The sequence below is a fragment of the Nelusetta ayraudi genome, unplaced genomic scaffold (assembly GCF_046127955.1).
Source record: "Nelusetta ayraudi isolate G7.1 ecotype Tasmania unplaced genomic scaffold, CSIRO-AGI_Nayr_v1 ptg000006l, whole genome shotgun sequence".
Taxonomy (NCBI): domain Eukaryota; kingdom Metazoa; phylum Chordata; class Actinopteri; order Tetraodontiformes; family Monacanthidae; genus Nelusetta; species Nelusetta ayraudi.
Genome location: NW_027466056.1, coordinates 4,992,501 through 5,008,904, shown reverse-complemented (window position 1 = coordinate 5,008,904; position 16,404 = coordinate 4,992,501). Strand labels below are relative to the sequence as shown.

General features: G+C 48.9%; 1 protein-coding gene across 1 annotated transcript in view; it reads left to right on the top strand.

Moving 5' to 3' along the window:
- pard3ba (par-3 family cell polarity regulator beta a) overlaps positions 1 to 16,404 on the top strand; it is a 123,336-nt gene that overhangs the window by 95,179 nt on the left and 11,753 nt on the right. Inside the window, exons 22-23 of the mRNA XM_076016822.1 lie at positions 7,187 to 7,301; positions 16,032 to 16,102. Of these exons, the coding sequence (XP_075872937.1) occupies positions 7,187 to 7,301; positions 16,032 to 16,102 (186 nt within the window). The remainder of the gene's footprint in view (positions 1 to 7,186; positions 7,302 to 16,031; positions 16,103 to 16,404) is intronic.

Sequence of the window (16,404 nt, the reverse complement as noted above, 5' to 3'; positions counted from 1 at the left end):
GGGAGGAGAAGACGAGAGGAAGAAAATCTGAGTCAGACTCAGGAGGAGGAGGAGGGGAGGAGGAGGGGAGGGGGGAAGTGACAGCGGAGGAGACAAAAGAGGGATAATTAGCTGCAAGTCTGGCAACCCGGAGTGGCCTCGCCCCCGTCAGCTACTTCATTAGCGTGCTAGCCGCTTTTCCCTCCCTCACTCCCTCCTTCGCCGGCCAGAGGCGGGGGACAGGAGGAGGGGCACCATACAGTGGCTAGCGTTAGCGACGGCGTCGGAAGGAAAGCTTGACGATATTCTCACGTCTGTTCCTGAATTTTTTCCGCCGGGACACTCGTAACACAGGGTGATAAGCAGGATGCTAATGCTAAAGGCTAAAATGACCACGTGTGGCTGCAGTAGCAGCTGGACGGCCACTTCCTCGTTCACATATGAGCGGTGAACTGCTGCTGTTTTCCTGCTGTTTGTTTTTCCTTTTTTTTCTTTTTAAAAAAAAATAGATCCAGTAGAACATTCCGGCTAGCCGCTAGCCTCACCGCTGCGTCTGTCAAAACACACGGACTGTGTGAGTGTGTGTGGTCCGGCGAGACAAATTACAGCTCTGCTAACTTTCCACGGCTTTCATTTTTATTTTCTCCACTTGCGAGACCCCTTCTTCTCCTCCACCTTATCCTTCTTCTTCTTCTTCATCTTCTTCTTCTTCTTCATTTTGTTTTGTTTTCTTTCAAACAGCTGTGTTTGTTTAACTCCTTTAATCTAGCTTGGCTCCTCCTCCTTGCTAGTTAGCGTTTTCTTCGCCTTGACGTCCCTCTAGGAAGGGGGTTAGCTCGTCGAGTTTCCCTCGACGAGCTTAACCCTACACCAGCCGCCCACCCTACCCCCTTCTTCTTCTTCTTCTTCTTCTTCTTCTTCTTCTTCTTGTCTTTTCTTTTTGTTTTCTTTTTGGTTTCTTCGAACAGCTCAGTTTGTTTGTCTCCGCCCCTTCGCTAGTTTGCGTTTTTCTTCGCAAGCTTCTTCGCCTCGACGTCGCTCTAACTCGTCACCTTCCCCTGTCAACCCCCCCGCCCCCCACAGCGTTGTCTCACTAATTTACCCTCGGACGTTTTCATTACGCTCCCCTGTGGCAGGTGCGCGCTGCGACGGGCCGCCGTCACATTCGATTAGGGCGGCGCGAGTGGCTGACCTGTGGAGAGAAAAAAGGTTAGCTATGCTTGTCAAATTTTATTAGCGGGAAGACAGCTGGAGGAGAATGAGGGGGGTGTGAGATGAAATGAAAGAGGGAGGGAGATGAGAGGCCACAGTGTAGAGATGTGTTGTTTTTTTTTGTTTATTATTAAAGTGTCACAAAACAAAAGGTAGAAAAGAGAAGTTGGGTGAGGGGGATATGAAGGTTAGCTCGTGAGCCTTGGCGGCTAAGTGACACATCGGCCTGCAAGCTCCTGGGTTTGCAGGTTTCGGCCCTTTAAATCGATCCCGGCGAGCCCGACTTGAGCCCAATTGTTTGTAAAAGAGCGACAAGGTGCTCTGGATGTAGATCTGCCACACGACTTCTCACGGAAAATTGGTTGGAAATTCACTTTCGGAGTTCTTGCGTTTTTGGTAGGAAAGTCTTTTTTTATTTATTTTTTTGTTGCTCGCGCCCGTTGACGTGACTCAGACTCTTGACGTCAAACTTGTTGAAAAGTGTGAACGCTCCAGTCGATTTATTTTTCCAACAGGCCTGCGGGCTACTCATGTGGTCCTTGGGGGGCTACCTGGTGCCCGCGGTACCAGGACACCAGGACCCCTGGTGTGAATGTTTCTAAGGCTAGCTAACTTTCAGTCAGTTTCACTGTCGTAGCGTCTCTCCCGCTAGCGCCTCTTACAACTGCGCTATCAGTATGCTGGACGTGCGACGGCACATTTTTCTTTTCCTTTCTCTTTTTTTCCCAGCACAACTCCTCGTGCTCAGCCGGCGGCCCCAAGCCGCGGAGAGACGCACGCGCGCTTCGAATTAAACAAAAACGGAGGCGCTCGCAAGTCTCTCAGGGTTCCTAGCGAGTTTGAACCAGCGATGAACCGGACTGAGTAGGAAGCGCAACGTCTCCTCGTTATTTTCTGTGGCAAATATCGCCAAATTTTATACTTTGCTTGACTTTTCTTTGAAGTTAGCGAAAGAGCTTTTTCCTGTCGCAGCTGCTCCACCAGGAATCCAAACCCCTGACTGCGCACTTCGATGCCGAGGCTTGAGGTCCTTACACACCGGGCAATAGGTGAAGCCACGCGAATAAATGACGTGAAAATGCAAATTTTCCAGCGGCGTATTTTTCCTGCGCGCACCCCAGCGCGAGGCCAATAAGCGTGTACAAAGTTCGCGAAGCCAATAAAGTTTCGCGCTCATTCTTTGGGCGCTGAAGGAGAAACAATGGAGTCGACTCCATCCTCAAGCGATGATGTCCTGGTCATGGTGGAATTGAAAAAGTAAAAAGAATAGAAGTCTCTGGGTTCACCCAATATTGTTCCGAATGAGTGTGTAGCAGCCAAAATGTTGTTGTTTTAATCTGAGCCAGTGAGACAGTTGTTGTTACACTCTTTATGCTGTGGGTGTCACTGTGTTCCGGTATTGTTTTGTGGTTCAGGGGTATAAAGGTAGCCGTGTCACTGTTGTCGTCGGGTGTTTTTGACCGCTCTGCCGCGAAATGTTTGTTTTGTCTGCTTGGGAAAATGGAAGTGGAATAAAGGTGGAAAGCCCTTCTTTCATCATAAGAGAGGCGTGAGGATCGTTTTTCCCCCTGAGCAATACTATAGCAACACTAGCGGGCGCGTCAGCCAGGTAATTTAGGGTCAAGCATAAGAAGGAGCAAAGCACTCGGCTTCACTCCCACAGAGTGAGTTCAACGCGACGACCCAGGAGGTCCAGTTCTACCCGGTGAAATCGGACCGGTGCTTCAGAATGTCCGTTGGACGGTTCGAAGGACCGCTCCGTCCACTGGCTCCGCGTTTGCCGAGGGAGAGAACAAATTGCCAGGAGCAGGTTGATAGGAAAGGTTTTGATGGGACGTCATTGACGTGCCGGCGTCATTCTGATTGGTCGGCGGTCCGGCCGTTCTGGCGCCTTTTTAGCCTCCACAAAATTCGACACAAGCGGAAAAAAAAATAACAGCTGAGTTTTTTTTTTTTTTTTTTTTTTTTTAAAGAATAATTTGCCTTGCAAATTTGCTCCCGGTGTGTAAGGAACTTCACACCGCTCAAGTCGCGCGCAACGCAACCCAAAAACAAAAAAATGGCCAGGGCCTGAGATTTTTTTATTTATTATTTATTTTTTGTTTTCCTTTCACCTCTGTGGTGTTGCGCTCAAAATCCGCCGGCCGGCACCAAAGAAGAAGTCACAGGGAGAGAGAGAGAGAGAAAATGGTGGCACTCGCTCGCTAATTAGCCTGCTCGCATGCTGGCGAGCGCCACGGGATAGATGCTCCCTGTCTCTGTCTCCCACACACACACACACACACACACACACTCCCTTGTAGTCGCTTTCACACGGCAGTCGGTTTTGTTCTCGCTCCAGTTTCCCCGGCTGCTTCTTTCACCTTTCTCCAACTTCCCGTCGTCGTCTTTACGTCTCCTCCGTTTGCTTCCTCGCTCTCATTCTGTCTTCTGAAACGTCTTTCATATGCTGATCCCGAGACTCGTCTCTTTCCTCTTCTCTCCCGTCTGTCTCCATCCTCCTCCATCCTCCTCCTCCATCCTCCTCCAGGTTTTTTTTTCCTCCCTTTCTCTCTTTTTTATTTATTCTCCCAGCGAGCTCTCAGATCATCAGCCCCGCGCAGTCACACACACACACACACACACACACACACACACACACACACGAACACGCAGACGAACACGCGAGCGCTCTAAAATATAGATGAAATACGGGGAAATGAACACGGGGCGACCAAAGCGCTGTCCGCTCCCGCGGTTTTTAGTTAATGCAGCGCCGACGATTAGCGCGTCGGGGACGCGTCTTGAAAGAGGCCGAGGTGCCCGTTTGTCACCTGCGAGAGTTTCCCGCCGAAAAAAAAGAAGCGGGAAAATGGGAGGAGCGGATTAAACGGAATGGTTGAAGGGGACGGCGGGACGTGTTTGTATTTTGCGGGCGGCTGCTGATGAGATTAAGAGCTCGTCGGGTCCCTCGAACATGGTGTCTCAGCCTCGATGTGCACAGTCTGCGGATTCAATTAAAAAAAATGGGGGGGCGGGAGGGGGGTGAAAAAGCATTTTTTTTTACTTCGCGAACGATTCATTCGGGACTCGAGTCGTTTTGCGTCTCCCACGCGCTCACTTTCACTCTCTCTGAGTGGTCTGCATGTGGATGGGGGCGAATAGAAAAAAGTTCGCTGTTCTGCGTAATGAACGGGTTTGTCGGTCGTCGCGCAATCTGATCCCATTTCTTGTGTTGCGTCGCGCTACCTTGTGCTGCGTTGTTGCATCTGGGGTTCCAGCCTGCATGCAGACAAGTCTACGTCCACACACACACACACACAGATACAGACAGATACACACACACACACTTGTAACACCCCCCCCCACCTCCCACCCCACCCCCTCGAGTGAATCGTCAAACATCTCCTCGCGCCGCCGCCCGTCCGGCTCCGTCCTCGCTAATATGATAATATTTGGCGTTTTGTCAGTGATGGAGGCCTCGGCTCCATAATGAGATAATTACAGTGTTGTTTCATTGGGAGAGCGACACGCACGCTCAATCAAAATGGCAGGCCTAATTACGGGCCCAGGGATTGGCTAATGGCTTCTGCAGAGTCGAGAGGCTGCGTGTGTGTGTGTGTGTGTGTGTGTGTGTGTGTGTGTGTGTGTGTGTGTGTGTGTGTGTGTGTGTGTGTGTGTGTGTGTGTGTGTGTGTGTGGTGGTTGGTGAGGGACACACACACGCACAGTTTTCTCATCTAGTATCTCAAAGGGTCTGCTTGTTTGTTTGTTTGTGGGGCTAAAGTAAGAGTGATTTAGAATAATAAAAAAAACGTGGCCGAGAAACAACGAAGAGCCAACAACGAAGTTTAGCTCTCAGAAAATAAACCACCATTAGGAGTCGGTCGAACCCGAACGGAGGCGTCAAGTGAATTTTTTCAAAACGTTGGAGGTTGCTTCGACTGTTAGCCACACTGGATGGACAAGAAAGCACCGGCGTTGATGCCCTCGCACGTGCGTGTGCACACACACAAACACACACACCCGTAGTGAGTTTGTAATTTAAAGGTACCGTCCACAGAAAGTCTGAACCGTCTTTGTGTTACATTATGTCTTCGTTTGATTCCTTTCTTTTAGTTTTTTGTGTATATTTTTTTGTGTATGTACATGTGTGTACATGTGCATGTGTGAGCGTGTGTGTCAGCAGGCCGACCTGCGTGTCGGTGTCAACGCCAGATAGCCGTTTCTTTTCCCAGGAGCCGCCGGTAAACACAGATAAACGTCTTATTTTTCCCCCATGTTTCCCTCCACCTTTTATTTGTGTGTGTGTGGGTGCGTGTGTGCGCGTGTGTGTGTGTGTCCTTATCAGGCGTCATGGTCCAGCGAGTGCCCTTGATGTTTCTCTTTAAGTTTCGTCCCCATTCTGTCCTGACTTCTTATCTGCCCACCGCTACTTGCGCTACCTCGCTACCGCTAGCTGTTTGTTTCTGTCCCGGGAGGAAGTCGGCGCGCCGTCGCCGTCGCCGTCTGCTCAGAGGCGGAGCCTCTGTTGGCTGTCAGTCATCCTGTCGAGAGCTTGTCACCACCAGGCAAGAAGGAGTGGATCTGACACAGACAGAGAGAGAGAGAGAGAGAGAGAGAGAGAGAGAGAGAGAGAGAGAGAGAGAGAGAGAGAACCAGGAAGTAGCAGCAGCGTTTCTCTTTGATTCCTCCTCAGCCATGGGCGGCCATGGGCGGCTCGCCTTCTTCTTCCTCTTCTTCTTCTTCTGAAGGATTGAATGTTTCTTTTGGGCTTTACATATATATATATATATACATATATATATATACATATATATATACATATATATATATACATATATATACATATATATATGTAAAAATATGTGTGAGACATATTTAAACTTTTTTTAATTGATTTCTTGATTGTATACATATATATATATATATATATATATATATATACATATACAATGTATGTATGTATGTGTATATATATATATGTATATATATATATATATATATATATATATATATATATATACACATACATACATACATACATATATATATACACATACATACATACAATGTATGTATGTATGTGTATATATATATGTATGTATGTATGTATGTATGTGTATATATATATATATGTATATATATATATATATATATATATATATATATATATATATATATATGTATATATATATATATATATATATATGTATATATATATATATATATATGTATATATATATATATATATATATATGTATATATATATATATATATGTATATATATATATATATATATATATGTATATATATATATATATATGTATATATGTATATATATATATATATATATATATGTATATATATATATATATATGTATATATATATATGTATATATGTATATATATATATATATATATATATATATATATATATATATATATATATATGTATATATGTATATATATATATATATATATATATGTATATATATATGTATATATATATATATATATGTATATATATATATATATATGTATGTATATATATGTATGTATATATATATATGTACGTATATATATATATGTATGTATATATATGTATATATATATATATATATGTATATATATACGTATATATATATATGTATATATATATATATATGTACGTATATATATATATCTACGTATATATATATATATATGTATATATATACATATCCATGTATATATATATATATGTACATACATATATATATATATATACATGTAGATATACATATAAATATATATATAAATAAATGTAATGTAAATATATATGTATATACAGTATACACACACACACACATATATCTGTGTACATATATATGTATATATACAACGGGTTGACGTGTATTTTGCACTCTGATAATATATCAGTAATATTTCTTTGATACAGTACAAGCGTCATTAACCTCCCCAGTAAAAATAAAGAGAATGATAGAATTCAAACCTTCTTTGTTTTTATTTTGCAGTGATCAGCGTCTGCAGGGTCGCAGGGACCAGCAGCACCAGCAGCCTCGAGCTGCTCCAGGATACGAAGAGCTGGACTCAGCGCGACGCCGGGTCCTGGATCACGACCCCCACCGGGTAAGTGGCGGCGCCGCAAGCCCGAGAAAACGTCCAGGTCCACCTTTGAATAATCCCTTCGAAAAGGTTTTGGGTCTTGTAGCGAGAAGGGCTAGCCTGTTAGCGCTAACTTCCTGTTGAGGTCACTGTAGAAGCTAGCCGTGGCCGGGTCGGAGCGATTTTTGAGGCTAAAATAAATAAACAAATAATGATACCACATTATATTTATAGAGGACTTTTCAAAGTACTCAAAGACACTTTGCAAAAATAAGTTAAAACATATCACAATAAAATATACATTAAAAAAAATAAACTAACAGATCCTCCAGACGAGAGGTTTTCAAGACGGACCTGCGAGATTCAGACAAATAAATCAAGTCTGGGTGTGTTTTGAAGGGCCGAACTTCCCTCTTGTAGCATTTAGCTGTTTGTCTGGTTCCCTCAGCGCCTCCTGCTGGCTTTCTCACTCATTTCTGCACAGAAAGTAGCGTCAAAAAGCATTTTTTTAGCCATTTTGATACGGGAAGCGTGAGGATGCTACAAATGATAAAAAAATAGAAATGAAATAAAAAGGAAACACCTCTGATGGTGCGATTAAGACGCAGTGGGGGGGGGGGGGGTCGGGGTAGGGGGGGAAACCTGCCATGTGACTGTTGTTTATCCGCAGGTGGCGCTGTGGGCTTCATCCCCGAGGAGGCCGATAATGAAACACCCTCCTCTCACAGCGGGTCGCGCGGCGGTGGTGGCGAGAATCGAAACAGTCCGCCGCCACCGGCGGCAACAGCCAGGCGTTCTCGTTGTTCTTCTGGGGGGGGCGGGGGGGGCGGGGGGGGAGAAAATAAAATACTTCAGCGTCGGTTGACTTAATAATCCGGCGTCAGAGCAAGTGTGAGCCAGACACACACACACACACACACACACACACACACACACACACACCACCCTTTCTTTTTTTTCCCATCACGGATTCTTCTTCTCTTGTTTCATCTGCGTGACAACGGGCTGCTTTTCAAAACGCAATTTCACTACCAGCTCCACAAAATCCGCCGCGACTCTTTGGCCATGACACACATCCGCGCTGCGATTCTGCTCCCTCGCCGCCGTTCAGCGAGAGTGAAATTGAACAAATAGACGAGTGAATTGAATAAAAGTATGAAAAGCAGCTGCGCTCGAGCACGGCGGCCTCCGCTCGCTGGCTTCGGCCTTGAGCGATCGGCCCTTTAGCCGCCGCCGCTGCTCTTTTAGCGCCTCGCTGCAGCTGTGATTGGTTATAAAGACGGAGAGAGAAATAAAAGCTCTCACTCTTTCACTCTTTCACTCTTTCACTCTTTCACTCTCTTTCACTCTCTAGCTGCGTTTTCATTACAGTTTTTCTCAAAATAAGAGATATATTTCTAAAATCTCGACAAAGTACAATTGTGACTTGCAGGTGTTTTGAGGGGGAGGGGGCCCCTCCTCCCACTCCTCCCCCCCGCCGACCTCACCCTTATTCATCCTTTAATTTGGACCTCCTCTCGTGTCTCCCGCTCCAGCGGATAGGTCACACTTGTAATCTTGACAATCAAACTGCCCCCCCCCTCCTCCCCCGACCTCACCCCACGCTAATGATAGCCTTCCCCCCCCCCCAAACTTCTCGATGGCCAATTAGAGGCGTTCAAGAAGTTCGTTTGCCGGTGCTGCCTCTCTCTTTTTTTTACGTGCTCCTCCTTTCATGTCACACGTCCGAAAAAATGGGGCCGAGGACGTCGCCGTGGGGGGTGGGAGGGGGTGGGAGGGGGTTTCGGATGGTGCAGGTGGGCGGAGTGTCGGGGGGGGGGTGGTTCAGTGAGTGAAGGGGGGAGAGCCGCGACCTTTGTCTGAGCGCCGTCTTTGGCCGATAATGGGTCGTCTTCAACCGGCCGTCACCTCTCCGTGGTCGTCGCCCCCCCTCGGCTGGAAATGTCACCCACTGGAAGAGGAGGCGGTCCTACCTCATTACTGTCAGCTGCCGCCGGACGACCAGGTCTTAATGATGGTTCCCCTGCACAAAAGTAAATTTAAAAGAAAAAATGTCCCGCGAATTCGTCCCTCAGAGTGACTCTGTTTAAGCCTCGATGGCTTCTGACTGACTGTAATGTGTATTATGTGTATTTATTGATCGCAGTAGTGGCCTTCCTAGCCACTCTGGCGCCCCTGGTGCGAGATCACCCCCCCCACACACACACAAAACCCCCACCTGCCCCTCCCCCCGTCCCAGCGACTTACGAAAAGTTGAGAAACTTCTTCATCCTCATTGGATGATTATTTGACAGTGGGTTTAATAAAGGACGTGATGACGAATGACACTGAATTGCGCCCCTACCCTTTCGAAAATCTCATCACATAGTTAGGGAAGGAGAGTTCCTCCCACCACCAGGGGGTGCCCTACAGTAGGTGGAGAAACACCTCTGGGATTGCAGTATTTCATTTGTGACACTTTAACGCTGCGGGTACAATTATACATAGCACTGGTATAAAAAAAACAACTTTGTACCAGAACTTTGCGAACGCCCTATTTATTTTGCCCATTCGCCCCCTGGTGGTCGTTGTGGGAATCGCACCCCATCGCGTCTTTATTAGGGTGTGAAAAGTCCAGAGGTTTGAGCCGGTGGTGCAGTGAGCTGAGAGGATTGATGGGGTGGAGTCTATGTGCAGCACGCACGCACGCATGCACGCACAAACACACAGGGACGCGACAACTCCAAGAACACCTTGTGATCGGCAAAACTGAGCGGCTGCCGCACACACACACACCCACACACTCCGAGTCCAGATACGACTCGTCATCCGACGCGCAGCTGCTCGCCGCACTTCCCCCTAATGTCGCGGCGCCCGGACATCCATCACCTTGATGATGTTTTAATGTCACACCCTCGGGCTGCGTGAGCACACACGCACACACACACACACACACACACACACACACACACAAACAATCGTACACACACAATCACTCACACTTTCGCTCTTCTCTTGATAACACATTCCTTCCCGCTCAGCCGTCGGCCGTCGCTCCGTAAGTAAACTCCTCCCCCTTCACCTCGTTAAGCAAGCGCGGCATCGGGCCGTCGCCCGTGATGAATGCAGCGCAGTGGGGGGGGGGACGCGTGCACATGACGGCGTGTTGTGTGTGTGTGCGTGTACGCGTCAACGTCGCTCATTCGCACAACCGTCTCGTTTCGTCTCCTCGTCTGCTTTCCTGGAGCTGTGAACGACAACGAGGGTTTTTTTTTTTGTTCATTCGTCACGCTCGCTGTCGTTTGCTTGTCCCCGCCCCTTCCTCACCTAGCACACACCCTACATACACACACACACACACATCCCAGACAGGAAGCAGACCCCCCACCCGACCACCTGCGCGCCTACAAAGGGCCGCAGATGCAGTGGATGTGTCTGCAGCTCCTCCCTGCTGTGAGCCTGCTGCTGTCGGGGGGGTGTGGGAGGGGCGCGGTGTCTAACACACACACACTCATGCTCACGCTCACGCACACGCACACACAGACACACAAACGCACACAATGGGACGGATCGGAGAAGGTGCTGCGTGAGAACATGACCAAGCAGATCCGAGGAGGAACTCGCAACTACGTGCACGCCCGCCCTCGTGCACGTGCACGCCCACGCCCACGCCGTCCCGAGAAAAAGGAAGAAGCTCACCGCTGAGATGCCGCTTTTTTTTTTGCGTTTTTTTTCACGCGCCCCTTCTCTCCCACTGCTCGAGTGAAGGAAAAACATTTCTTCCTCCTCGTCTCTTGGAGATGAATACATTCCTGCTTCTCCTCCAAACAGCCGGCAGAAGCGCTGATGAAGGACTTGGTGTCCTGCCACCGGCACTCGGCCCGGCCCAGCTTGGCTCGGCTCGGCCCGGCTTGGCTGCAGCAGCCGGGACGCTAAACCGGCGCAGTTACATCGTCATTTTGGAGCAGACAGTAAGACGTCCCGAACAGGTTGAGAGCAGAAGAGAGAGGAGGAGGAGGAGGAGGAGGAGGAGGAGGGGAAAAGAAGAGCTTCAAACTTTTTAGAGAGGGAAATCAGGAGGAAGTGAGGGGATCTGCTCATTTTAACCTCCCGCGGACTCTTTACTTTCCAGCGTTCCAGACTTCAAGGGCTCCCATTTTAAGTATTAAAGGCCCCCCGTGGTGAACATCGATTTCACGTCTTTTACTTCGTTATTCGAAACAAGCGAGAAAAAGAGCAGGATCTTTAGCCCGTTGGCGCTTGATTGGACGAATTCCGCCACAACAAAAACAAAGGGAGTATCACTGGATGGTCTCTGCCCTGGGAGAGGCACTGCCACCCTGCGTGACATCACAAAGGGACGATTTTTCCAGAACTTCGTGTTTTTTAAGGGTTAATGATTCACTCATCTTGCAAATTCATCAACGTGAGTCGTTGAAAAATAGCCAGCACTGTTGTATATCGGGTTAGTATATACCCTGTGTGTGTGTGTGTGTGTGTGTGTGTGCGTGTGCGTGTGTGTGTGTGCGCGTGTGTGCGCGTGTGCGTGTGCCACTCTGGGGGAAAAAAAACCCACATTTAATGTCGTCGCTCCTCTCGGAGGGGAAATTGGTTTAAAACCTTCTCTCTCTCTCTCTCTCTCTCTCACTCAATGTCTTTGTAATTTTTTTCCCTCCAGCTGGACCACAAGTTTAGGAATAGATTCTATTCCGGGAGGTCATGTAACCCACAGCGGGCAGGCAAACGTGGCAACGCGCACAGGAGCAACGTCGCCCCTTTTTTTTAAAGGCCGACTTTTAAGAGGCAACACACCACAAACGCATTTCTGAAGGAAAAGTACCCCCCCCCAGCCCCCACCCCCACCCCCCCTGCACTCTCACACACACACACACACACACACACACGCTGCGGGTCTCCATCAAAGACTTGCAGGTCCGACTTCTCCTTCGCTGCCAAGTTCACATCTTTGTCAAAGCTCACGCCCCAAAAAACACACAGTTATTGAGGAAAAACCCAGTAATTGGCAGCCCGGGACCCCTGCTGAGGTCACCTCAGCTGGACCAACCGCATGCACACACACACACACACACACAACAAACGTTGTTTGCCCACCTGGGCCTGGTGCGGCCGCTCTGACCCACGGCCCTGATTAAAGGCCGCCTTTCCCTTTGCCGAGCGCTATTCTGGGCTCCAGTAATTACACCGGACCCGCACCGCAAGTTAGCGTTTGGAAGGCGTAACCCAGACATTAGCCCGAGCCCGGGGCCCCCGGAGAGAGATGACAGAACCAACGTGAGAAGCAGGAGGTCGTCGTGCTGCTCTGTTTAAACATATTTTATGATAAAATGGAAAAATAACGTTTCTCCTCCTTCTCCGCCTCTTCCTCCTCTTCATCTTCATCTTCATCTTTTTGCTTTGCAGAGGTAGGATAAACGGCGCCGCTTTGCAATGCAAATTTGATTGTTCCTCGCGCTAACACCGCCGAGCAGAGCCGAGCCGAGCGGAGCGCGTCTCCATCTCCGAATCACGCCTCATGAATATTCTGAAAACAAACTGATTTTTTTTCTTCTTTCCTTTTTTCTCGCACATTAAAGCGCCCGCATTTGATTAGGACGGCTCCGGAGGTGCCGTTCCTGGCGGAGGAGCAGAGAGGGGGGGAGATTGTTTGGTGGCGGCCGTCTTGTTTTTTGTCTCCAGACAAAGCAAGTTGAAAAGGTTGTTTTTCTTTTACAGTAAATGTGCGAGGAGAAGCTTTGAAAGCCTCCGCACCACGGCCCCGACACTAACTGCTCGGCTGTATGCTAGTTAGCTACCTAGCTCGAGACCAAACAAAAGGTCCTTTAATGAAGTGAGAGGGAGACTTTGAAGAGCAGCTGAACAAAAGGGGGTCTGGACCGCAGTGTTTCCACAAAAACGTGTGTGTGGGGGGGGAATTACTCAGGGGGCGGGGGGGGGGGGCCTCTCAAGGCCTCTGACACAGAGTGGCACCGGATAACAAGCCAACACACACACACAAGGACGCGGCGCTGCTGACAAGAGAGTCTGGATGTTATTTCAGCGAGCGGCGGGGAGGCGAGCGCACAAACAGAGGGAGGTAGGAAACGGGGCCTGGGGGGGGGTGGGGTGTGGGGGGGGCTGTGAATAAACACGCCATGGCCACTGACACACACACGCACAAACTGATCGCAATCGTTTGCAGCTTGAAGCCGGATGAATGAAAATCAGCAAAGCGTTGTCGTCATCACGATGTCAGACTTTGTGTCGGGCTTCTTTTTGTCTTATACGCTTTTTCTGGTGTAAATCTCGAAGCGTTCAGTCGTCGTCTGGACGACGACTTCCCGGGTCAACGTGGTGGCTAACTCGCATGTAGCGCCGCTAAACGCCCTCTTTGTTTGTCTCAAAAAGCTGATTGGACAGGAATTTTTTTTTTTTCCTCTACTTCCTCCGACGCCCGAGTGTAAACACGGGCCGCAGTTAGCGGCTAATAGCCACGGCTAGTGCACCCCCCAGGAGTGCACTAAACACTCCCACACCTGGAACCCTGGCTCACTCTGAGCTCGTTAGCAGCAGATGGTTTCGCAAACACACAAACACACACACACACACACACACACACTTAGGGGGGGGCTGGTGATGTCGGGGGAGGGGGTGGGGGGGTGACCAGAGGTTAGGCACACTCAGACTGGAATGCGGCCTATTCTGGTAATGGGCCAATCTGCCCTTAATTGGCGTCATTGTTAGTGTTTGTTTGGGCCTCAACTGTTGACCTTTGTACGTCTTATTTATTATTTTATTATTATTATTATTTACTCATTTATCTATCTGTCTGTTTTTCCGCGTGGTGTCAGAGGTGCCAATTCGGACCGGGACGTCTGAAAACTTTTTAAAAATAAAGCTGCTCAGCAGCTCGCAGCTGCCTCCACCCTTCTCGGCTTCACCGGGACGCATTCGCTTGTTGCTTCGCATTTTACAGCGTTTTTTTTTTTTTGAAGGACGTCAGAATAAATCTTGTTTTTCTCGAGTGAATCGGAGCGAGCGAGTGAATCGGAGCTAGCGACGTGCGAATCAGTCCCGAGTCTTTTAAGTGACGCAAAAAAAAGACACAAAATTCTTCACTTCTTGTGCTTCCTTGGAAAAAAAAGTTTGCAAAAATTTTTTTTTTTTGCAAAAAAAAAAGAAAAAAAAACTCCTCCCTCTAACCGCCTCCAGCTGCTTTACTGTGTAAATGTGCAGATTTTTCACACAACGTGAGCCGTTTTTCTGGCCGCTGGTAGCAGTGGCGGCGCCCGGAAAACACACTAGCCCTGGTCTGATTGGCCGTCGGATTTTTTCCGCTCAAGTCGGGCGGCGATCAGTGGGCCGTCTTCGGAAGCGGAGAAGCGGCTCCACACTGGGACGAACACAGAAGCTTAATGAGCATCCGAGCCGGCTAACGCGGGAGAGCTAATTACAGCAGTGTGGCTGCGCTTTCTTTTTGTTCTTTCTTTCGTTTTTTGAAAAGGAGAAAAGCGAGAGTCTGGATCTCGCTTCGAGGATGAGAGTTTCAGTCAGTCAGTCAGTCAGTCAGTCAGTGTGTGTGCATGCGCGTTGCTGAAAGCTGCAGCCGAGCCAAGCTAAGCTAGCGCCGCGAGAAATTCATTTCCTGAGCCGCGGCGATACTTTGTGATGAATGCGACAGCTGTGCTGTTAGAGCTGATTGGAGGCTGTGTGTGTGTGTGCGTGTGTGTGTGTGTGTGTGTGTGTGTGTGTGCGTGTGTGTGTGTCTGTGAGAGAGAGAAAGAGAGAGAGAGATCCATTGCATATCATCTGGCGCTGTCAAAGCTTTCTAATTTGGAAAAAGTGACTTTCTCTCTGCTCGTTCGCGCTCGCGTTCGCTTGCCAAAAAACGTTCTGCGGGCTTCGCTCATCAGCCGGCCGGTTTGACAGCGACGACTCCGCGCCGGCGCGCTCCAGTTTGTGTTTGCTCCCCCCCCCCCGTCCAACCCACGCTGACCCCCCTAGTGCTGATGGGGAGGGTTCAAAATCTCCCGCCAGCTCAACTTAGCTCCGCTCAGCTTCTCACATCGACAAGTTGCAAGGGGCGCCGGTGAGAAGCGGCGAGGTGAGGTGACCCCCCCCCCCCCCCCCCCCCCGCCACCTCAGACCCACTCCCCTCCCCACCCTCACCCCCTCCTCCCCCTTCCACTCCAAACCCCCCCATCTGATTTTCTTTTTGCTGTTTTACCAGTTGCCATGGTGAGAGGGCCTGGGTACTTGTTCCCTGTGTTTGTGCCTACGCATGTCTGTGTGTGTGTGTGTGTGTGTGTGTGTGTGTGTGTGTGTGTGTGTGTGTGTGTGTGCGCGTCCCAGACCTCTCGCTGCAGGCTATTATGTTAATACAGTCAATGGACATGGAATTTTCCTCAAGCTTCTGTCTTTCTTTCTTTCCCTCCTCCTCCTCTTCATCATCACTCCTGATCCTACTCACAAAGACGTATTAAACCTTCTTCACACAGGCACATACACACACACACACACACACACACACACACACACACACACACACACTGGCAGAGGCTAATGTAACACAACAGACGACACCGTTGTTCCCGGCCAGAACGGAAAACGTCGACAAAAGCGCTTCCTGCACACACGGCCGGCCACTTTATTGGGCACGGCGATGACCTCACCCTGACCTTTGACCTGCCGAGCGGACTTGAGGTTCTGATATCAATGTGCTGTAACACTGCTGACTTACTCAACTTTTTATTTATTTATTTGTTTGTGTGTCAGCAGATGGCGCCCAGAGAACCTCGACCGGCACCTCAATACGACGACCGGGAGCGTCAGCACCCCACGCAGGCCAGGTGAGGCCACACTGCGTGTGCGTGTGCGTGTGTTGTCTATGTGCGTGCACACGTGCGTGTGTGATTGGGTGACTGTGATCCTCAGGCCAGGAAGTGAAGGGAGGAGTTCTTCCCCCTGCGTCCCTCCTTGTAGACCCCACTCTCTCTCGCTCTCGCTCTCGCTCTCTCCCTCTCTCTCTCTCTCTCTCTCTCTCTCTCTCTCTCTCCTGTCTTTCTCACGCACACACACACTCTCACAACACACGCGCACGCACACAGACACTGACATCACACACACACATGGCGGTGGCGGCGGCGCAGAC